The sequence below is a fragment of the Zonotrichia albicollis genome, chromosome 8, assembly GCF_047830755.1.
Source record: "Zonotrichia albicollis isolate bZonAlb1 chromosome 8, bZonAlb1.hap1, whole genome shotgun sequence".
In the NCBI taxonomy this organism is placed as follows: Eukaryota; Metazoa; Chordata; class Aves; order Passeriformes; family Passerellidae; genus Zonotrichia; species Zonotrichia albicollis.
Window position 1 is genome coordinate 14,746,834 of NC_133826.1, and position 23,750 is coordinate 14,770,583.

The 23,750-nt window shown below is 42.5% G+C and overlaps 1 protein-coding gene across 4 annotated transcripts in view; it reads right to left on the reverse strand.

Moving 5' to 3' along the window:
• Positions 1-13: 13 nt before the first annotated feature.
• DDAH1 (dimethylarginine dimethylaminohydrolase 1) overlaps positions 14-23,750 on the reverse strand; it is a 95,541-nt gene continuing 71,804 nt past the window's right edge. For all 4 annotated transcript variants that reach the window (XM_074546061.1, XM_074546062.1, XM_026790420.2 and 1 more), the window contains 5 exons: positions 16,752-16,851; positions 15,599-15,672; positions 14,891-15,010; positions 5,067-5,210; positions 14-4,542 (listed from right to left, as the gene is read on the reverse strand). In XM_074546061.1, the coding sequence (XP_074402162.1) occupies positions 4,429-4,542; positions 5,067-5,210; positions 14,891-15,010; positions 15,599-15,672; positions 16,752-16,851 (552 nt within the window). In that variant the 3' untranslated portion in view covers positions 14-4,428. The remainder of the gene's footprint in view (positions 4,543-5,066; positions 5,211-14,890; positions 15,011-15,598; positions 15,673-16,751; positions 16,852-23,750) is intronic.

The following is a 23,750-nucleotide window of genomic DNA, read 5'->3' on the forward strand; positions in this document are numbered from 1 at the left end:
GAACTACACAGGGTAGGGTACAACTGACACTTTATTCCTTCATGATGGAGATATATAGTATTGAAACTGCAAGAATCACAAAAAAAAAATTAAATCAAAGTGCAAACCTCTATTAGAACTGATTATGGAATGTATTGATGTTTTTGGCACAAAAAGTGGGGAATTATATACTGCAACAAGATTAAGTTTAATGAATGTAATGCTTCTGTGCTCAGTAGTCACATTTGTGCACTGCAGAACAATACAAAGTAAAACAGTGACTAACACGATTCACATACAACTCCATACAATTTACATCACAGTCCAGTTAAAACTTCTCTGAAATACATGAGGTCCACTGATACTTTGTTCACAATCACTTAACAATTACCATTGTTTAAGCAGGCTTATCTTTTCAGCTTCCTTATTGATAAAAGCAAAAATAGACAATTTTAAATAGTAAATTATCTTCCTCAAATGGTTCCATGTGGATGTTGATGTTTTCTATTAATTTGGCTCTGACTTCATTGATAAAACATATATGAAGCTGAACAAAATCAAAAGCTTTTTTTCCCCATATTTTCCAATTTGCTGTGAACAAACAGCATTCTGTATACTGGCTTTTTGTTTCCAAAACTGGACATAGTGGTGCCTATGAGCTCTATTCCTATCACATGGAAATCACCAAAAAAAAATCAGAGCATAGCTTCACACAGTGGCATCTATTTAAAACTGAATATTAGCATGGTAAACACAAGAATACATAAATGGAAGAATTCAAGTTTATCTCATAAGGTACAGTATGCATTCACATTTTCATTACAGAGAGAGACACTGTATTCACATTCTGTTGAAGAAAGAAACCCACATATCACAGACTCTCAGCAAAGATAACATCCATGAAATACCTATAATGCACATTCTGGCTCTTTCAATTCAACTGAGCTAAACTGATTGCTGAAAGGAAAAATCCTTTGATGAGTAATTCAAGCCCCATTGCTGAGCTGTTACCACAAGAACTTCAGTATGGGTCTGCTCTGTCATACAGCCTGACAGTTGTTATCAAAGAGTTTTATGTGGGCAGCTATCAGTGTTCAGTGTCTCAGCTCCTTTTTTGGTTTGGGATTTTATTTTATTATTTATATTAATCAAGGATGATGGTTTACATCAGGCATCTGAGAAATGTTCTGGTGACAAAATGTACAGGACATTCATTAGATGCACATGTCACTGCAGAAATGTCCTCACAACTGAATTCTTTGTTTGGGCAACAGAAAAATAAACAGCAAACAGCAAGAACAAGAAGCATTTGGCATGATTTTAGTTCTTAGTACCATATTGCAAATACATAAACTGAAGTGTTCGTAATATTTTTTTTTCTAATGCCAGAATAAAGATTAACAGGAGAAGCTGTGAGGTGAGGGTGATCCCCCTAACCAGCTTAGGTAACTTTTGGCATCAGACTAAGATGTAATTTAGAGCATCTATGTTAAGAGGCTGTGATTCCTACTGAGGCCAAGAGAGAGAAAGCAGGTGTGGTTTTAGAGCACCTCAGTTTTGTGCCTGAAGTCAGACAGTTTGAATACAACAACTGAAGGAATTCAGATCCCTCAGCTGCTCCCTTGCTTTCTGTATACCAAAATGCAGCCCTGAAGCCAAAGTAATCTAAATGGCAAAAGGTGAAAAACCAAACTCTCTGTCTATACAGCTGTTTCTCAGCTCTGAAATCCCAACTCCTCCTCTCCCTCCCCTAGGGAATCAGAGGAATTCATTGTCACACATTCTATGGCTTTCAAGGACACAGGGTGACAGCACTGTCACCAGAAATGGTTCTTTTTTTCTGGAGAAATCTTAAAAAGAGGAGTCACCCTTCTTACCCTCTGAATCTACAGCTCCTGCTGACTGTCATCCTTCTGGCTCAAAAGAAGTTGCTCAGACCCAAAGCAGATCCCTCAGTTTTTCCTCTCTCCTGGCACCTACTCAAGGAGGGAGTGAGTTTAGGATAGTCCATCATGGCTTGGGATACTGTGGAGTGAACAGTGAAGAAGAAGTGAAGAGAAAGACTCAAGTAAGAACTGAGGCAGGAAGGTAAAATCACTTGGGATTAAATGAGAAAAGTGCTCATCATGCCTTGATGAGCAAACTAGAAATGGGAGTCTGAGGAAGGAGACAGGTGAGAGGTGAGAGAGGGTGGAGGAAGAAAAAACCAAAACCAACACTATAGAAATATTTCACAATAAATAAAATAGAAATCCTACAGCCTAACTCTCCCAGTGTAGCTGGATGCTCTGGCTCCCTAGCAAGAGGAGGGAAGAGGGACTGAAGGACATGGATGGGGGCCAGGGACAAATGGACAAGTCAGGATGGGGGGGCTGTTTCAGCTTTGACAGCTCCCACAGCTGCACAGGTTTTTAACAGAGCACAGCTTGCCTTTAGGAGCTCACAGCTCAACACTGCAGGGCCACTTTTTGGCACAAAATCTGTCTAATGTCAGGTTATTTTGAAATGTGTGATACTTTATCAAATATTTAAAAAGCACCAAGGGAAGGCAGAAAAAGATTCCCCACTGCAACATTTACATCCTGAGAGCCTGATCACCTGGCTCAGGTTTAAATGATGGTGCATGGGAATGGAAGAGACAAAGAGGGAACATTAGGCTCACCCTTTGGGACAGGAAAGCCATAAATAGGAAACCCCCCCACTTGCTGTTTGGCTGGCTGAAGAACTTCCTTAGGGCCATGTTCTTTACACATACACTATATTCACTCATCACTGCTCTCTTCCCCATGATACTTTGTGTCATCACAGCAAACAGAGCACCCACGAAGCATCAGGTGTACTCCGGCAGCTGCCAGGAGGTTTTCCTCTCATTACCACTGAGATGCAGTGAGATGTGCCAGAGAGAACCTACAAGTATGAGTACTTGTGTTTCCTCCCTTATGGCTGCACAAAACAGGTTTCCAAAGGGTAGCCCAGTGGGCATCTGGTTAATTCTGTTTGCTTTCCTGCAGACCACATTGCCCAAGCCCCTTCACTCACTTCCTACTGTACCTCAGCAACACACCACAAGTGGTTCAGGAAAGGTGGAGGAGATGTCTAGGAAGCTGATAACATGTTCAGACTATTTGTCAGTCTCTGGAGAGTTCCCACTGCTGCCTCTGTTTGGGAATTTCTCCCATCCTTAGTTTACAAATGATTTAACAAGAAGCATGTGAATACAATGGCGTGTGCTTCACTTTGCAGTGGCAAAAAAAAAAAAAAAAGCCATGACTCAGTGGGTAAACATGTTGAGGAATTTGCTACAAAAATTATATTTGTCTTAACTGAATACCATTGTGAATATTCATGCCACTAAAAAAATATAAGATGTTATTGTTCCAAGGAAAACTGTCCCAAGGGCAGATAAAGAAAAAAATTACAATCTTCCAGGAAAAAATAGTTTCCCTTATTCATGGGCATAATCCAGGAATAGCTGTCCTTCAACTCCTTCTATCACCCTTTTCTTTTGAATTTTGCTAGTAAGTGGCCTCCAAATGAAGAGAAAACAGAAAGGAGAAACAAATTTTAAGATGTAAACAAAGAGATTTAACTCCCCCATACTTTAGATTTCTTTTGCATCTCTGCATTTAATTTTTGTGGTCCAGAGGCTTCCTAGGATCTGGCCTTTTAAAAAAACAACTCTCCCATTCTCACCACATTGAAAGTCATGGTCTTATCAGGAAACTGGAACCTGAATTGCAGGAGACAACTTGTGTGGCTGCACTACTCTCTCCTTCTGTCATTCAGGTTTCCCAGGCAGGCATTGCCCTTGGACGCTCCCATCAGAGGAAGCTTTTCCAAAGCTGGTCCCTGGTGTCTGAAATGGATTCCAGCCACAACTCTGCCCAGCAGCAGCAGCAGCACTGTGATGTGGCCAGGACAGTGAGCACAATCCACTGCCCAGTGTCCCAGCTAAGCTTCCCTACCACACAAGGTTCATGAGCCCACTGAGTTTTCTTCAGTCCCCCTAATACTTTGCACCACTGAAAGTAGGAGACTGAGGAAGGAAAAACACATGTAGAGCAGGGAAGCAAGAGAAAAGAAGACAGAAGAGAACAGTGTAAAGACAATAGAGGTGCTTGAAATATTGAGAATTAGCCAGGTTTCATGAAATTTTCACACAGATATGTTAAATCACTAAAGCTAAGGGTTAGCCATTATAATTGTCTTCTGCTAGCCCATGGGACTAACTTACTTCGGAGTTATGTGCTCCCAACAAACCCTACATCCACCTTAAATACCATCTGCAAGGACATAATAAAAATCACAATGCAAAAAATCTGTAAACAAGGGTTAGTAGCACAGTGGTACAGTAGATTGTCAATAAAAACAATAAAAGTGTGGATACAGATTCGTCTACCTTGTGTGTAACATTATTGCCAGTTACAAGGGAGGGACTCTGTAAACTCATCATTCTGAAGCTTTGTTAATAAGCACAGAGCAACAGGTGAGTGACCCATCTACTTTGGCCAGTTCTGTGGCAGCTATTGGGATCAGCATGTGGTCCTTCAGCTTTTCAAATACCTGTTTAGGAAAAAAAAAAGTAAGGGAAAAATCATTACATTTACACCTCTGTTTTCCCCTTTCTCTAAGTATTTACAGAACATGGATTTGCCAGCAGGTGCCAAGCCATCCCAACACTGTTAATCAACAGGAACGTCCACGGTGCACGTGTGTCGCTACAGGACACAAAACAATACAAGTGCACACACTGCTGCTCTCAAGGTGAAGAAAAGGGAAGTTTATTTTTTGACTCCGACATTTATAGTTTTCCAAAAGTGACAGTGGATTGGAGGGTGAAAGTGCCACCTCTCCAACGACACTGCACAAACCAACAGTCCATCAAATTCCTCCTCCTCCATAAAAGAATGCAAAACAATAAGTTATTTACAGAAAGCGTGTGAGAAAGTTTGCTACAAGAATGTAAACATCAGAAGGCCTAGAAAATCTTTAAAAATCAGGGTGGCACACGTGGCCCTCTGGCTGTGGCACTCACAGCACCCCATCCCTGCAGCAGGGAGCTGCTGGGCCTGGCTGGGGGCGCTCACCTTGGCACTGTCCGGGAACTCCTCGGGGGCGCGGTGCAGCAGCACGTGGCCCTTGCTGGGCACGTTCAGGTAGATGCAGTTTGCGGCCGCGTCGTCAGGCACTGTCAGCTTGTCGTAGCGGTGGTCGCTCATCTGCTGCATGGTCTGCCAGGAGACAAAGGGCAGCTATTGACATCAAACACGTGAGCAGCCCCAAAGTAATGGGAGAACAGAATCTTCAGAAATAGCTAATTGTGATTGCCAAGGCAGTCAAGGGCCATTTTGCTATGTAGCAAGTACAGATATTTCCTTTTATCTCTGCCTTTATGGAAGAATCTACTAAACCTAACTGAAAAGAGCCATAGAAAACCTTGGTGCAATGGTTCCTGCAAGCAGCAGGATTAAGCAGGGCACTTGGTAAGCATCCTCTGTGGGGTCTTTTCCTCAAGGATTGCACACTGAGTATGCAAAACTGCTCCTGACACTGATTGAGACTCTAGGTGCTCAGCACCTATTAAAAAAAACCAACCATTGTTCAGTATTTATGTAATGAGTATGAATTAAACCGAACAGGACAGGAATGGTTCCCAGCTTGGATATCAGCCCAATCTTAATTCTTTTCAAGGACCTCTGTTCTGCCTTGCAGGCAGTTACTCTTTCACTAAGCACCTGTGCTGGGGGGTGAGCAGGCACGTCTGCCTAATCCTCGTTCCCAGGGGGACAGCACAATGCCTGCCTTGCACAGGAGAGCTGCTGGCCTGCAGAGGCTTGGGTATAAATACACAAATGTAGACCCTGGCAGGCTGGAATTTCAGAGACAGAGACTCAGGACACGACAAGCATGCAATACCATGTTTTGGATCAGATCCATTTTAGTAAGGATGGGAAAAGCCTGAAGACAAGATGCCTGATTCCCAGTTGTAGCATTTCAGCTTTACATCAGCTTCAGCCTCACAGAGACCAAGAATAACACAGAACTGAACAAGACTCAAAGTCCAAAACTTTGGTCCTACTGAAAGCCTAAGCAAACTGCAAGTGTTTCCATTTCTCCTCCAGCCCACCTGTGTTCCCACATACATGCAAAGATGCAAACAGAAAGAAAAAGCTTTTTTTCAGCTTAAAATATTCACATTAATAGTATCTTTAGAAAAACCTGGTCTTTTGTTAACAACATTTTTCAACTAAATTCCCTTCTCAGGGAGAACCCAGAGATTTATATCACACAGCAGAAAGCAGACTTCAATTTTCGGCACAGTTAAGTTTGCCATTAAGTTGCTTCTAAGGTCATTCATCTGTACTACTTCTCATTCATTAAAGAAATACTACTAAGGAAATGTAGTTGATTCATAACAAGGTCTACACAACATACTGGGAAGCAACAAAGAATTCATGTTTGCCCACACCTATGGTAAGTAATTCCTTTGTAGGTCCACATTTTTCATGTTCTAGCCTGAGTCATCCACATCCCGTGGAGAACATGAAACTCTCAACAAAGAATGCCATGCATTCTTGAGGAAGTGTTATCAGATTGTCATTTCTTGTTCCTTCTCATGTTATGAAGCTCTCCCAAGTTCCCAAGGACACATCTACCTCCTTAAAAGGTTAATGTGTTTCTCTGGGCAAAAATCCTTGCACCTTTACTTCACCAGATGTAATTTTGTATTTTCGTATGCTTAGCACAGTTGATTTTCTTTTTTATAATTTTGTTTCTGTTATGTTGCCAGGATGAGTTTTATTCTGTTTCTTTGATGTTGCAGATGTCCTGCACCTAGTGTGGCTCTTCTACCTGGAAACCAGAGCCTCCACCTGCAGCTTCCCTTTTCCTTCCTATACAATGTTTTTAAGTCCTGACTAAGGAAACATTCATTCAGTCTGCACTAAAATACATGTATCAGGAGAAGAAAAGCCACTATGCCTGGATTTTACTAAGCTCCCAAGCAGCTGTTCTTTCTCCACTCCTTGTTGAAAACAGAATTCTGGTACTGTAGGTTTTTGTAGGAACATCAGAAATACATTGTGAATCTCTGTGAAATGTTTCCATATGAAATTATGAAAGAATTCTTAAGCAGAAGGGTAAAGACAAGCCTCCCATTCATTTGCTTCTGCAAAATGCTGAAGTGGGAAGTACACCAGCAAGCAGATAAAGGACAAGTGGCAGGGCCCTAGTGCCCCAAGGACCAGCTTTGGGATCCTGGGAAATGATGCCAAGGGCACATTAAAAGGATTGGTCTCAGTATTAAAAAGCACACAAACGGTGGTGGAATCAGTTCAGAAACAAATCAGAAAACCTGAGTGAGAAAGTGAGACAAAGCAGCACAGGAGTTTGAGAACACAGCTGTGATAGTGGGACTGGGATCTCAGCTAGCTGGAACAGCACCACAAGAAAGCTTTTATTACTAACTGGAGGTTTGACAACACAAGATTACTCTCTTCCTCAGCTCTTAAGATAAAAAGGAAATCATATTTGCAAGCTTTCATCGCTGTTATAACTATGCCTGACTGTTGCAGTAAAATATCAAAAACCACTTACTTGTGATAGTGCCCAGGCAATAACACCCCAAACCTGCCCCACAGGGAGGCTGTGGATGCAGCAGAAATGCACCAACACGACACAATCAGGGCACTTTGCAGACCCATGTGGTTTTCTGTATTTCTATTATGTGAAGTCATTAAGCACATGTGCCTGGCCAGATTGACTCCAGGGCAGAGAAAAGGAGATAAAAGCAAGGTCCTTTGATTGTATTTTCTATCAGATACATCCCAAAATATGATGCATTTATATACAGAGGGCTGGCTTTCTGTGCACAAACGTTGTACAACCAGCTATGTTAAGAGCCAGGCATTTCCCGCGTGCCTCGTTTTTCTGGGAATTTTCCTCAGCCTAAAGAGGGTAATTTTCACTGCACATTCTCTCAGCCCTTAGTCATGCTTTCCTTATGTTGAAGTCATCCACATAGCCTAAAATGCCTTCTCTATAGTTTTTTTACAGTGTGTCCTCAGACAACTGAGGTAATGGATAAGCTAAATAATCCTAACTATGAAGCAGCATTATACATGAAGGAAAAAGTGTATGTGTGACATTATCTCTGACAGAACTAAGATGACTGCATGCACTTTTAAAAGAGGCCAAGCCTAGCTACAAATGTTCCCCCCTCCATGAGGAAGGCCCCAGTCTGAGCCCTGCTGCCTGCTCACTCTGGGACCTACTCACATCCAGATTGCTGCAGGACAGAGAGCGACCAAACCCACCTGCAATGCACATTTTTATCCCCAACTCCCCACAAGCAGAACCCAACACACACTGAGTGCTCCTCTTGCTAACAGGGCATTGAGCACCACACTTAAATTGCCTGTGTGATGCTGACAGAGAAGCCCAGATTTCCAGGGTTTGATGTTTGTATTAATCAGCCACTGTTTTCCTGACTGCCAACACTTAAAAGAAAAATCAAACCTAAGCCCAAATGGAGCTGCACCCTTGGGATCATTCCCCCACCAGCTTTCAGCTATCTTTTCTTAAATCCTTCAAGTCAAAGTATTCTTAAAAGAAAACTAGTCATGTCAAACTATTTAAGATAATTCTTCCATCCCACCTCTTTTCTTTCTTTCCAAGCACATTAAACTTCAGCCCATTTGACACTGATGCTTAAACAACTTTTGGCCTGGGATCCAAGAGAATGAAAGGTGTGAGAAAAGATTACACTATGTCAAGGTTTCACCTACAATGACAAAAATGAAGTATTTTTATGGTGCAGGGCAACTAAAACTGCTGAGAAGAATAACAGTGATAGGCTGGATGGGAGTTTGGAAGGTCAACATGTTTCTTTTCTCACTTGTCTGGGAACAGTGTCAGGCTATGTCATCATGCAGCAAAGGCAAAAGATGAGGACAGGCACCTGACCAGTCCACTGCCATATGGAGGGACAGCTGAGAAAGGCAAATTAGTGCTTGCAAATGGAAAATACTGCTGATTGCCAAATCTACTTTTAAAAATTCTCACAACACCCAGAAGAGCTTTTTTTTAGTGCTGCATGGTAGGGTGTCTCCAGTCTCAGGTGAGAGGTACCCACTTTTGCATCCCAACATAGGGAGTGGAGGTGACCAAGATCTGGTGCATGGTTTCCAGGACCTCAACTCATCAGCTGTCATACAGAGTGATACCAGCTGCACATCACTTTACACTGAAACCAAAATTCATTCACTGATTTATTGCCCTGACTGTCCTTTGAGTTTCTTCCTCATTTCTTCATATTTAGAGAAACAACTGGCATGGAGACAGAAAGCAGCAGCCTTTGGATTCAGCACAAGAAAGTGCAGGACAGAGTGGAGCTGATGAGCTGTGCCACAGTGCCATGTGCCTCGTACAGGACTCAGCAGCTTCTCGGAGTTTTCTTAAACAAAGCAGTGACCATGAAACCCTTGGCTAGGCTGGCCAGAGGGGACAGAATAGCAGAGCTGGAAAAGCCAGCAACCTTGCTGGAATGTCAAGATCTATCAGGAGTGTCCCCCCTGACATGCAGACAGGCAGAAGAGACAACAGCGTAGCAGACTCAGTAGGAAGGGGCCATCACAGCCACTGTGAGCAGCATAAATCAAAGGAGAATGATCTAAGCCTTCTTGTCAGGCACTGAGAAGTCTGATAGGGATCCAGGACAGGACAGCCCAGACCTACAGACACAAACCACATGAGGATCTCTGTGAAGCCAGCAGTGCCCTGGGCTGCCATGGTCAGCACGCCAGATTTCTCAGTCCATCCACGGCCAGAGTGTTGCTTTCATTTCCGCCCAACACCCACGGTCCCAGCAGCTGGGCTTTGGGCTTTGCCTCCCTGCTGCACCCTCCCAGTCATGTTTTCCAGAAGGAAGAGTTCTTACAAGCAGCCTCTCCCACCCTGCTCCTCGGCTTTTCCTGGCACAGGACACCTTTTGCATCACCACAGATGCGATGGGCACTGTGTGTCACTGGCGTGCACACCTGCACTGCTGTGTCCCCCTGAGCCACCATCCCTCGTGGCCACACTGTCCCCTGCCTGCCAGCTCTGCCAAGGACCATGCAAAGGGAAACCATGGCTGAGAAGGAGCAAAGGAAGCAGATTACGTGGGCTGTTGTTCTCAGTGGAGGAGGCAGGAGCCTTCCGACAAACATCCTGTCGTTTGGAACAGGAACCCAGGGAGAGAATGGTCAAAGGGAAAAAAAAGAAGCAAAGAACAGAAACATGAGTCCCCATTTACGCACAGCACATGACATCTCCCCAGTCAGCCTCTGACCCAGCTCCTGTGCCTGACAGCCTTACTGGTGAGGAAAAACATGTACTGAAATCCTCACCCTTTAAAAACCAACAAACAAACAAAAGTGATTCATAAATAATCTCTAGTATATAAATATATACTTTTGAATCTTTATATTCCAAAGATACTCCTGCACATATGCAAACTGAACAGCACTAACACTCAGGTAAGTGCAGTGGCTATTACATCATCTAAAATTAATTCAAAGTAAAACACAACGGGTTGAATTTTTAAGGTAGGAGGTCATCTGGCACTCAGTGACAACCTACATCCTCTGAGATGGTAGGTACCCCTAATTCATAAAGTAATGAAGAATCCGAAGGAGATAAAGGAAAGTACATAGAATTTTATAAGTTGATTCATGTATTGATTGATTATAAATTGATTAATTTTCCTGTCTACAAGGCTGAGAGAACCAAAGTCTCATTTTTTAATGTTTAGCTTAAAGGGGAAAGTTCCCAACACTTCTCTGTATTTCACTAAACTTTCTTTGTTCCCACATTACAAAAAAGTCAGCATTCATCTGCACTTTCTGCTAATTCCCTACCTGATGTCATCTTCTTTGGGTTATTAATATTAGTAATGATTTCCACAGCAACCCATTGTGATAGCATAAATAGAGGATTATGACTTCATGTGGGGAATAAGCAGAGGCACAAATGATGAATTCTTAGGGAAGAAGAGATAATGTTTTCGTGCGAACTTGTGCATTACTAGAAAAGACAGTTGCTAGACAGACAATAGGAAAAGCAGAGCCTTTTCCTGCTGCATGGCAGTACAGACTGTTTTCTAAGAACACCAGAGAGATGAAGTTGTTCCTTAGGTGTCTGGAGGCATTTCTGTGGCAGAGCTGGGAACCCCTCTGCTTTATCCAGGCACTATAACCCTCCTGTCATGCAGAGAAACACTACTCAGCTCTTCAAAAGCTGGCACATTGCAGACACTTCAGTTACACAAGATGGAGTAAGAACAAAAGGCATTTAATCAAAGGAATGGGGGCAACTGCCAATGCGAGAACAACTCCTTGTGCTCGAGTCTTTAAAAGCTCTGCTCTGATCACAGCTTGGACAGAGACCAAGGGCATAGCTACCCAAAAGAGACTCCTTTCTATATCATCCTTAAGATGTGGTTTTGATAAGCCTCCCCTGATCACTGTCAAAACAGCTGCATTATCAATAGCATCCCCCAAGGAATAATTTAGGGGAAGAATGAGCAGCTCCACTCCCAACAGAAGATACTGGATGAGAGAGTCAAGAACAAGGCAGGACCATCATGTCCTGAAAGCAGGAGGAAAAAAGAGAGGTATATTGCTAAAGTCATGGCATTGCACTACTGAAGATATTCCAACAGAGTCCTGACCATAAAGAAATCCCATTGAATAATGAGGCTGGACTCAAGATACCAAGGACCAGCATCAAAGTGCAGATGTGACCGCTGCTCTGGGTCCTGCTGGGACAAGTCTGTCAGGGGACACGAGGGGTTACTTTATCAGCTGCATCACCTGCTCTGTCTTGCACTCTGACTGGCAGTGTTGCTCAGTCCTGAATGTGCCACAGCCACACTGCCTCTGAATTAGCACCCACTCTCTCAAGTGACCAACTGAAATCCCAGATGTTTCGCATGCCCTCCCTTATTCCAGATCTCAGAGGAAACAGGCCAGACTCAGCTGACTGCAGGGCTGAGCCCAGGCCATATGGAGGGATGAGTGCCCTCCCTGCCAAGATCCATCAGCATTCCTCCCTCACCCTGCATCACCCCAGAGCAGTGCATGCACACCAAGCTCTCCCTGCCAGTCCTGTGGGGACACCCCAGGGCTGCTCCTTTGGTCAATGTCTGCTACCAGAGCCTACCCAAAGGACAGACTCGTTTCTCAACAGTGAGATGACAATCTTTTTAGTAGGAACTTGCTACAGATACAATCCACACTGCTTGCAAGGGAATAGTTGAGCTTGTCAAAGCCAGGAACAACATGTGTGACCCTCAAATGCTTTGGGATTACTACTGGATTATCCAAAGAGTGACAGAGATGGTCTGATCAAGGACTGTGTCCACAATCATCGGCTGCTGTCCAATCTTCACTCATCACAAAGTGGAGGGAAATTGTGCTCTGTATCAACCAATACAAACAGCCACAAATGTGCCTCTTCTGGATTTGGTATAGAGCAAGAGAATGCAGAAAGGAGTGTGCAACAGATGCTGTGTCACAGCTCCCATTGTCACCTTGCCTAGCTTTTGCCTTTGCTGCTGGAACCTGAACTGGATTATGTCCTGGGCCAGTTGCTGCTATTCTGCTGTCCCAACAAGACCCCGGGGCTGTGTCCCTTGCTGGAGAAAAAGTGGTGCAGGGTGCTCACCTGCAGCACTGCCACATCAACTCCCCACACTGGGACTGGCACTGTCACAGCCCAAATCTGTCCTCATTCACGTCCACAGGAAAGGTCAGCAACTCTGGCAGTGCCTGATCAGGGCCCAAAGGTGACATGTTTACAGGAAACCCTGCCTTCTCCAAGGGACCTGAGAAATAATCCCAGGCTTCATCCTCTCAACAGCCATGGCTGATGTTCAAATGTGGAATTACATGTATGGAATTATAAACAGGTTTAACTACAAGAAGGAATTAAATGCATGCTGGAAACAGCAGAGGGAAGTTAAAGTTTCAGATGTGATAGTCACCAGAGGCCCCAGTACTTTCTGCACTTCATCTGTCTCTTTCTTTCACCAAGTTTCCTCAAGTGCCACTTTTCAGCTGCAGTCCAAATAAATACACTACACTTGCCAAAACCTGAAGAGGATTTAATGGTTAAAATGTCATTTCTGATTTATTATCTGCTTCTAGCATGTGGTCCATTATCCTGAACTCTGTGGATTCATTTCCCAGCTCACTTGCAGAGCTTTACATTACACATACTGCACTGAACTCAAGATCAATTGCACTTGGCCATATGTGAGCACCAGATGCAATTTCTTTTTCTATTTTTGAAGTCTGTAAGGATACATAAGTTGCAGCAGTAAGAACAATCAAGAAAAATCTCTATTTCAAACAAGAATGTAAGCAGATAAACCCCAATTTAAATGTAAAATGTTAAAGTAGCACGATATGGCAGTTCTCTAGAAGCAGTTGCCTAACATGACATGTGAAAACAACTCAGTTACCAGAGATGGTTAAAGACAGCTCAGTCATCTTGCTTGTATGAGTGCATTTCCAGTCACAAAAAATGAAGAAGGAGTTTAAAATAACAAATTATTACAATAAAGGAGTGGCATGCTGGGCTGTGCCAGGCAACAGACTCAGCAGGAGCTCAGGGGACTGTGCTGCCACAGACTCTGCTGGGTAACAGGAGAACAGTGACAGCACTGCTGCAGCTCAGCTCATCTCCTGAAATCCAGGGAACAGCTTTTAATTCCAAGTGTCAGTTCCTCCAAGATCCTATTGCACTTGTATTTTCACAAGACTGCAAGAAGCTGATTGCAATTTTTTCGCTTTGGTGGCAAGTAAACAAACACAAATACATTGTCAGAAAGCAAGAATTCAAATGTTAGGGGAAGCTGGTGATCAGCAGCACTGCAAATGCCATCATTTCGAAGACAGAAAATATACCCATTTGTTTGCCAATAGTTTCTCATAGGAGATTTAGACTCCTGGACAAACAGCCAGATCCAACTCACTGGAACACGTCCTGGGTAGCTCCATATGTTGCTGTGACATGGCTGCCTGATGTAACCTGTCAGCTCTCTAGGAGCATGAGAAGAGCACATGCCATGGGACAAAACCCTGCTCCAGCCCAGAATCCCTAACCTCAGCTGGCAGTTGATTTATTTTTAAAAATATATCCACCAACAATCAGAGACTGCTAGATTATCTTGGTAATTATCATGTCCTTTTTAAAATGTATTTGCTTATTACTTTACCTTGATTAATGCTGGTGTTTACTTGATGGTTAGTTACCAGCAATATTTGATCAAGTTAGACAAAAAATGCTTTTGGTTACAATGGTTAAATTGATGCTAACATGATTAGCTGAGCAGTGCAGAAGGGTTTAATCAAACTGATGAGTTCTCAGATTAGCCCTGGCTCAAATTCAAATTGCAGCACTGAGCAACCAGTATTGTAGTTGAATTTTGCTCATGTTTATAAACACACTATACAAGTGTAGGGCCTCCTCCTCCTTCTTTCATGACAGAACCTTTACTTCCCCTCTGTGAATTCTAAAAGATAAGTTTCCTCATGGCAACATCCAAAGTAAATATCCCCACTGGTCTGACTATATCTCCTTCCTCCCTTTTAACACCAAATTATCAGATTTTTAGTCTAAAAAGCTGTAAATAATAACCTGCATATTCTATTTCCATTAAGATAAATGAAGTTAAATCAACACCACCATTCTCTTGCCTGACAGAGACATTCTTTTTGGTTTGCACACACAGGAGACCCTAACACAAAGTTGTTGTTTCCTCTTTCACTGATCTATGTGTATTTTAAAATTCCAGCATCCTTAAGCAGATATTTTAAAAAGAGCAGAAAGAGATGTGCTGTTTAGAATATTTCCTTAGGTGTTTTACCTTGAGGGCTTTCTGTGCAGCTTCACTTGATCCGATAGCAATCAAGTTTGGTCCAGCCATACTGCAAAAGCTCTTCAGATGCAAAGAATCATGAACAGGGACTGTGGAGACAGCATAATCCTGTATGGGAGTAAAGAAGGGTGCTATAAATATTTTTAGGTGTCCTAGTTCCATAATTATATGGAGACATTCCGTAATTAATTTTACTCTCTGCAAATTATCTACCCCAGGGCATAGTGTCAACTGTTTAAGTATGACACTCTCCTCTGGACCAGCTTGTATTGTCTGGAGACTGACATAAAATCCAGAATATGTTTCAAATACTTCTATTGTTGCAACCATAAAGAAATACATTAAAATGCTTAATTAAACAGTAGGTACATAAAACCTCTCCAGGAACCAGCAATAAGAACACAGGGCTGATACATGAGAACATGAAGAACGTGAGTGTTTATGTGCTCTCAAAAAATAACAGCCTCCCACTATCCAACTAATTGTTATGCAGCAATCTCACATTTCAGATCCAACTTCAGCATCTATCACTTTACAGGATGCTCAAACCTTTCAGCAACTTGCACCTTTGGGGTTCTTTAAATTAGGTCTTAAATAAAGTACATGAGTATGACAAACATCTTAGCCAGTACAACTGTTCAATTAGTTCAGTGAATGACAGCTTCTATTTCCTGTGGCATGAAGGAATCTACAAACCTTAAATGTGTCAGCCAGAATTTCTGCACCACGTTGATTTGTCCGCCTGGAGAGACCTACGAAAAATTCTCTGCCTGGAATGAAAAATCAGACTAGCTTTAGAGACATTCTGAAGCAATCTTTCAAGGATTTTCATGTTATATGTTTCTCTTCTCAAGCTGAGTATTTAAACTGAAAATTCAGCATAAAAGAATGCAACCTGCAATTGTGAGCTGATAATCTAAAGCAATTAATCCTTTGCCAGAAGAGATATTTAACCAGAAGCATAAATAGCTTCCTCTTCTAAATCTCTCCAGTGGTCATTGGGTCAGGAAAGACAACAGCTGGGCTGGATTAGCACACCACTGATTAACCATTTCCCTCTCCCTTTGAGATTTCGTCTGGTCTCAAGGCAGATCTGCAGTCATCAGCATCCTCCAGCAGCAGAGAAAATCAGCGCTGGATCTGCACTGCCTGAGGAAGGCCTCCCTTGCTGGCCTGCCTCTGTAGGAGACCCTTCTTTCCCTGTGGTGCTCCAAGGCAGGCAGGCAGCCTCCTGTGATGCTGATCAAAACAAACAGGCTCATTCAGCACGGGCAGGGAGCAGCCCCGTGTGCAGCCAATGGGAGAAAATGCCTAATGGGTTTAATGACATAAAAAACACAGGCAGTATCTTCATCTTTGAAGTCAACCATGCATGTAAGGCTCATGACATCTGACAGGCAACTCCACCACATCCTTGATAAAGTAAATTTTTTTTTTTTTTCATTTAATTCATTGAACTAGTGACAATTGTCTGCATCAAGCTTTTACAAGTCCTGAAAATGAGTCTGGTGAACGTTAGCTGCTTGTAATAAGAAATATGAAACAACCCCAGACAGCTGACTACTGAAAGCATTTTTCTTATTGGCACTTTACAAGCTAAAATAAAATCTGTATGCACAGTGCTGTTCTTTGTAGTGTGTGTACTGCTACTCCATTTATTCAGGTATTAGGCAGGACATTGCAGGCTGCATTGAGAACTCATCTCTCAGCAACCTTCGTGACATTTAGCAAACAACAGATTCAGCAAACCACAGGAATGACATTTTATTATGCTGCTATCAGACAACATGCAGTCTTTAAGACAGCCAGAACATGTAAACAGCAAATTCACTCCCTGTGATTATTATACCTGTAAATAAGACATCTCCACCATCCAAGGTTGCGTTTTCATCCACCATTTCAACTATATTAAGGTTGAGACTTTCCAGTGCCCTCTTCATGGCTTCAACCTGTTTAAAAGAAAGTTATTAAGGACGTATTGTACTGTTGAAAAATTTTTTAAACCTGCCAGAAATGCATATAATTAATAAGAATTAAAGCCTTTTAATGCACCTTCAGCAAGATGGATGGCCATCACAGTTCCCCACCTGTGGTCAGAGGCCTCTGTGGTCAGGGGGATGGGTTGGCAAGGGGCAGAGATCAGGCTCTTGTCTTTGCAGTGCAGCATTCAGGAGGCACAGAGAAGGGCCCCAAAGCACATGTTAAGTCCAGTCCCTCTGCACAGCAATATCCTCTTGCAAACCTTGTCCCTCAGATTTGGGCCAGAAGAAGCAGCAGCAGAGGAGTGAGGTTCATTCCTTCCACTCTGCTCAGACACAAAAGGTGGCTCTGCCAGCCATGGAGGTGGCAGCTCTACCCCAAGCCCCTCTTCAGCCCAAAGGAAAAAAAATCCCCTAGTCAGTAAATGTTCAAATTCCTTATGGCTTTGCAATTTTACTAGGCACTAGTTCTTGCATGTTTGAGCTACCCTGCTTCAGAATCACGAGACATTTCATGCCTATACATTGTGGGGCTTCCTGCTTGCTGTGGAGAGCCACACACGTGGCTGAAGCCAGAGCCTGTTTCCTGCTGAAAGAAGCTTGTATCAGGAGCAGGGAATGCAGCTTCAGTAGGTTCCTTCTTTCCCACTAAGGGCTGCTGAGGATGCCTAAAGCAGCATCTGTTTCTATAGAGGCTCATATCACTTGCCATCCAGAACAGGGCTGTGTTCAAACAGCATCACTGTGGTGCCATGTAAGCCAAAAAAAGAGCCTAAACACAACCAACCACTCATCAAAAGCAAAAACCCATAACTTGCAGAATGTCCATAAAAATAAGAGCTCATCCATATAAATGTGAACTTGATACCACACAGGGGCATCTGCATGTTCAGTGAAACTTCCCCACCATGGTTAACTAGAGGTGCCCAGAAAGCATTAATAAACATGGCAAACACAGAGGACTCCTTTTATATTCTGCATGTCCCACAGATCACTCATCTATTTAAGGGGCTAATTAAGCATTTCTAGGAAAAACACATGAAGCTAAAACAAGTGACACCATACTAGTCTTCCAGCACTGTACAACAACAGAGGCAGTCCTAGCAGCCCTGCTCCTGGGCTCTGCCAAACTACCCCTGCCACAGCAGAAAGGACACCTGATGGTGACAGGTCCTTCACTCTTACTGTGGCAGCCTCAGCACAAGAGCAGCACAGTTTGGCTGACACCTTTCTAAGAGCAGTGATGGCTTCAGGGAATAAGGAAAGGGCCAGACATGATCCACCTAAGCTTCCTTTTCCTGCTCATTTTCCATGACCTGGCAATGTGGCATTTGTGAGTGATCTCATTAACCCCGAGCCCTAAAGGCAAGGGCAGGTGCCCATGGGCTGCCAGGACAGGTGATGTGGGTCTGTGTGGGATACACTGGGGGCAGCACTTTATCCAAGCCTCATCTGCTCTCTGGATGTTTCTCTTCTCCTCTAGCATCTTCTCACTCTCCAGTCACTGGAGAGAAAAAACCCAGACAAGTACACTGTTAAAGTAGGTGCCTCAGTTAAAACTTGTGAAGGACAGAGACAGATGTTTGTGCCACCTGCAGAACTCTGATGGGTTATAGTGCAACTCAGAACTGTATGCAGGGGGTTTCTGACAGCAAGAGATGCATAGAGAACTATCTAAGGCCTTGGCATGCAGCCTGGAATGAGCCTACAGCATGCCATTTACAATTAACACTTCTCTTTTGCTCCTCTGTCTTTCATCTGATGTTAAAATGACTTCAGGCAGAAACCTGGCACTCAAGAGTCTCCAGGCTTAGCAGAAAGGCTTCATCTTCCTTAGTGTTGTTGCTTAACCTCCAGCATTCTTTAAAATTAGGTTTATAATGTGGATTGGACACACATGGTGTTTTACAAATAAATGGGGAACAGCTGAGGTAATATTGGAAAACTGCTGTTGTACAAACACGGCAACATTTCATAACATCCCTGTGCTGAGAGCAGAAAGATTTCTTTTGTCTGTGAAGCCCAGTGGGTTTTACTGTGCAGGTGCTACACGCATAAGAGTCAATAGAACCCAAAGAAGAAAACAATTGTTTAATATGGAGTAATGGAGATGCAGCATGATAAAAGCAGGGCTCCATTCCAAGAACACAGATTCACTCTTTTGTGCTGACATGAGGCAGACAGGCAAACTCCCCATTGGGACACCAGTCACAGGCAGATAGAATAAATAAATAAATAAATAAATAAGAAAGACAGAAAGAAAGACAGAAAGAAAAGAAAGACAGAAAGAAAAGAAAGACAGAAAGAAAAGAAAGACAGAAAGAAAAGAAAGACAGAAAGAAAAGAAAGACAGAAAGAAAAGAAAGACAGAAAGAAAAGAAAGACAGAAAGAAAAGAAAGACAGAAAGAAAAGAAAGACAGAAAGAAAAGAAAGACAGAAAGAAAAGAAAGACAGAAAGAAAAGAAAGACAGAAAGAAAAGAAAGACAGAAAGAAAAGAAAGACAGAAAGAAAAGAAAGACAGAAAGAAAAGAAAGACAGAAAGAAAAGAAAGACAGAAAGAAAAGAAAGACAGAAAGAAAAGAAAGACAGAAAGAAAAGAAAGACAGAAAGAAAAGAAAGACAGAAAGAAAAGAAAGACAGAAAGAAAAGAAAGACAGAAAGAAAGACAGAAAGAAAAGAAAGACAGAAAGAAAAGAAAGACAGAAAGAAAGACAGAAAGAAAGACAGAAAGAAAGACAGAAAGAAAGACAGAAAGAAAGACAGAAAGAAAGACAGAAAGAAAGACAGAAAGAAAGACAGAAAGAAAGACAGAAAGAAAGACAGAAAGAAAGACAGAAAGAAAGACAGAAAGAAAGACAGAAAGAAAGACAGAAAGAAAGACAGAAAGAAAGACAGAAAGAAAGACAGAAAGAAAGACAGAAAGAAAGACAGAAAGAAAGACAGAAAGAAAGACAGAAAGAAAGACAGAAAGAAAGACAGAAAGAAAGACAGAAAGAAAGACAGAAAGAAAGACAGAAAGAAAGACAGAAAGAAAGACAGAAAGAAAGACAGAAAGAAAGACAGAAAGAAAGACAGAAAGAAAGACAGAAAGAAAGACAGAAAGAAAGACAGAAAGAAAGACAGAAAGAAAGACAGAAAGAAAGACAGAAAGAAAGACAGAAAGAAAGACAGAAAGAAAGACAGAAAGAAAGACAGAAAGAAAGACAGAAAGAAAGACAGAAAGAAAGACAGAAAGAAAGACAGAAAGAAAGACAGAAAGAAAGACAGAAAGAAAGACAGAAAGAAAGACAGAAAGAAAGACAGAAAGAAAGACAGAAAGAAAGACAGAAAGAAAGACAGAAAGAAAGACAGAAAGAAAGACAGAAAGACAGACAGAAAGACAGACAGAAAGACAGACAGAAAGACAGACAGAAAGACAGACAGAAAGACAGACAGAAAGACAGACAGAAAGACAGACAGAAAGACAGACAGAAAGACAGACAGAAAGACAGACAGAAAGACAGACAGAAAGACAGACAGAAAGACAGACAGAAAGACAGACAGAAAGACAGACAGAAAGACAGACAGAAAGACAGACAGAAAGACAGACAGAAAGACAGACAGAAAGACAGACAGAAAGACAGAAAGACAGAAAGACAGACAGAAAGACAGACAGAAAGACAGACAGAAAGACAGACAGAAAGACAGACAGAAAGACAGACAGAAAGACAGAAAGACAGAAAGACAGACAGAAAGACAGACAGAAAGACAGACAGAAAGACAGACAGAAAGACAGACAGAAAGACAGACAGAAAGACAGACAGAAAGACAGAAAGACAGAAAGACAGAAAGACAGACAGAAAGAAAGAAAGAAAGAAAGAAAGAAAGAAAGAAAGAAAGAAAGAAAGAAAGAAAGAAAGAAAGAAAGAAAACCATCAGATGGGAGTATTTAAGGCAGAAGGCCAAATGACAATGAAAAACAGCTTCACCCAGCCTGTTGCATGGTCACCCATCTCCAATTAATCTACAACCTGCAGCAGTTTCCAAAGCCAAAATATGAGGAAGAGAAAGCCCTTTCAGGAGATGAGCTGCTGGGCAGGTGCTCCCAGCAGAAGCTGTCTGGGCTGGCAGAGGAAACCCAGCCAGGGGCTGCCCTGCCATGCCCCCACTCCCCACAGCACTCCTGCCCTCCTCCCTGACCATGTCTCCAGAAGCATCAGCAGAGCTGTGGATGTTCCTGTGGCACATGTTAGGAATATCATTCAACATCCCTTGTTTGTGTAAAACAGAAGTCTCAAATTACTCTTTTTTTTTTCCCCTATAGGCCAACAACAGAAACTTCAATCAGTTGAAGCAGAGATGAAAAAAGCACAAGAGATGAAGACTGAACAGAGAATTTGACATTATTAAAAAGACAACTGAAAAGAAAACTCCATAAAAAAGCACACTTGTAAATAAAGGATTCCAGAAAAACAATGAGGACTGAATGGCACATCTGCTGAATTTCCTCTGGAGGGGACAGCACAGACTCACATGATGCCCACCACAGATCTCTAAAGCCATCCTGCAGAATTCCTGAGCTGGGTCTCCAACACAGCAAGTCCATGGAATGTCTTTGACACAGTCCCACCTTGGAAACAGCACATGCAGCATTCAGAGCTGGGTTAGCATGGGGTAAAGTCCACACAAGCAGCTTGAGTCTTTATCTCCTCACTGCAAAAGGGACTCTAAACCTTGGCTCCATCCTTAAACCTTCCCACATCATGAAGAATTGTGCTACTTTCTAACAGAGCTTCTACAGAGTGGGAACGACATACAATCTCAAGCTAAAGATGGACAAATGATCGATATCCTCAAGGAAGATGTTTTAAAAAGGGATGTAGGAAAGAGGGTCGGTTTTACAAAGCCCTCTATTCTGCTCACACTTTATCCTCTCCAAATAACTGATAGCCATTTTTTGAAGTGTGGTGTCTTAAAAACATATTGGTGATATTTTCATTCATTATGAATGAAAGACTAATTCACAGAGCGACCTTTGATGTATAAACAAATAACCACCTCTTGCTTTTTCCGGGAACAACTAAAAAACAGTGAATAGAAAAGCCCTCTGTGGAACCACAGTTACCCAGGAGACACCAGTAAAATACACAAAATATTTGGACACTACCTGATTACAAGCATTGTCACCATGAAGAAGACTTACATTGCTTGGTCTTTTAGAAGCAGCCAAGAGGAAAAGTCACCTTCCCTCACTTTATTTCCTTTATTTGAAAACTCAAATCCCAGGTAGTCAGAAATGTTGCACACAAAGAGAGCACTCATCTGCAACCTTTCAGATTTCTGTATCTTATTATCTCAGGTCAGCTTAAGGTTTGTAACGTGATATTGGGTTTCATTGTACGTGTATCCATTAGTACACGGGCTGAGTGTTAAAGCTTGTATGCTTTGTGCAGTGATATTTTTCTAATAAGCACATTCCTGGTGTGAGATGGGATGTGTCTAATCCATATCAAAGCTGATTGAGAGACAATGGGCTCCAGCCAGCTCAGCTCTGTTTCAAGGAAGGAGGACAATAACTGCGTTTGACATTTATAAAAATCTAATTTCCTCGTGCTTTAAAAATGGAGCTCATTACCCTCCAGACTGGTGCCTTCCACCAATTACTGTAACTGATGTGTGGGGATTTTTTCCTTCTCTATATTAGTACTTGATGCACTCTAAACATAGGCTGCTTCCTAAATTATTTACTGGTCTCTTGTGCACTAACCATATTATGGGATTTATGTTATTGACAGAAGAAGGAAATTATCTTTTCAAAAGACAGTGGAAACAGGGGAATGATTTTGCAAGCCACCATCTCACACCTGCCAAGAGCAGGGCAGCTTTTCCCCCGGGTGGTGGGGCCATGGGTGAGGCGCCACTCAGGCTCCCAAAATGTCCCGTGGGCAGGGGCACAGCTGGGGCTCGGCAGAGGCTGTAGATGGTATCAAATCAGGCATCTCCTAATGACTGCAGTGACTGATCTGCCTTTGTCTCCAAGCTCTTGGTGAAAGAGGGAAGGTGCCTCCAGCCCTGGCTTAAAGAAAAGGATGCACAGAGATTTGGAAGGCAGAAGACCATCCCATGATCCAGAGGTGAAATGAGGTTTCTAAGCTAGCAGAGCTCAGCTCCCTGTGCTCACAGCTCAGCTCTCCAGAGACCAACCACAGCTCCAACAAAAAGGGCTCTCAGTCCAAGACACACTACTGCACTGTCTCCTGAAAGTTTACATCCACCACCCCTTTCTCCAGCTTGTTAAATCACAAATACTGCATTTCAGACTTTACTTCATTGTATTTTAAGTAGGCATTCATAGCTGTGCAAAGCAAATGTCAGACCTAACATATGCAAAAGTTAGACTATAATAGTCTCAAAGGTGATTATTTCTGGAGCCATTAGCTCTGAGTTCACAAAGTGCCACTGTCCATATATAATACATTTTTCAGCAAGGTTCTGAGTAAAGGCTATAAACAGAGATGGACAGATCTGGGGCCAGGAAAGGGTAGACTTCAGTTCTGCAAAACCAGATACCAATGTTGGTCATAATCCATGTTCTTGCCTGCCTGAATCTGCTCCATTTGGACATGAGGGAAGTCTGTCTCCTGATGATAAGCACTGCCCTTCTGGACCTGCACAGGCTTCAAAGAAAATAAAGCAGTGCTGCAGTAGTTTTGAGGGGTTTTGAGAAGAAAAACCCACTCCTGGTTGTTTTCTTGCTTTAAGTGGGTCAGATGCACGCCCTTTTAAGTGGGTCAGATGCACGCCCTCGTGCATATTGATCTCAGAAATTTGTGGGATGTTGGTTGTGGCAGAGTTTCCAACTCATTTTCCCAGTGTTGATCCCAGAAA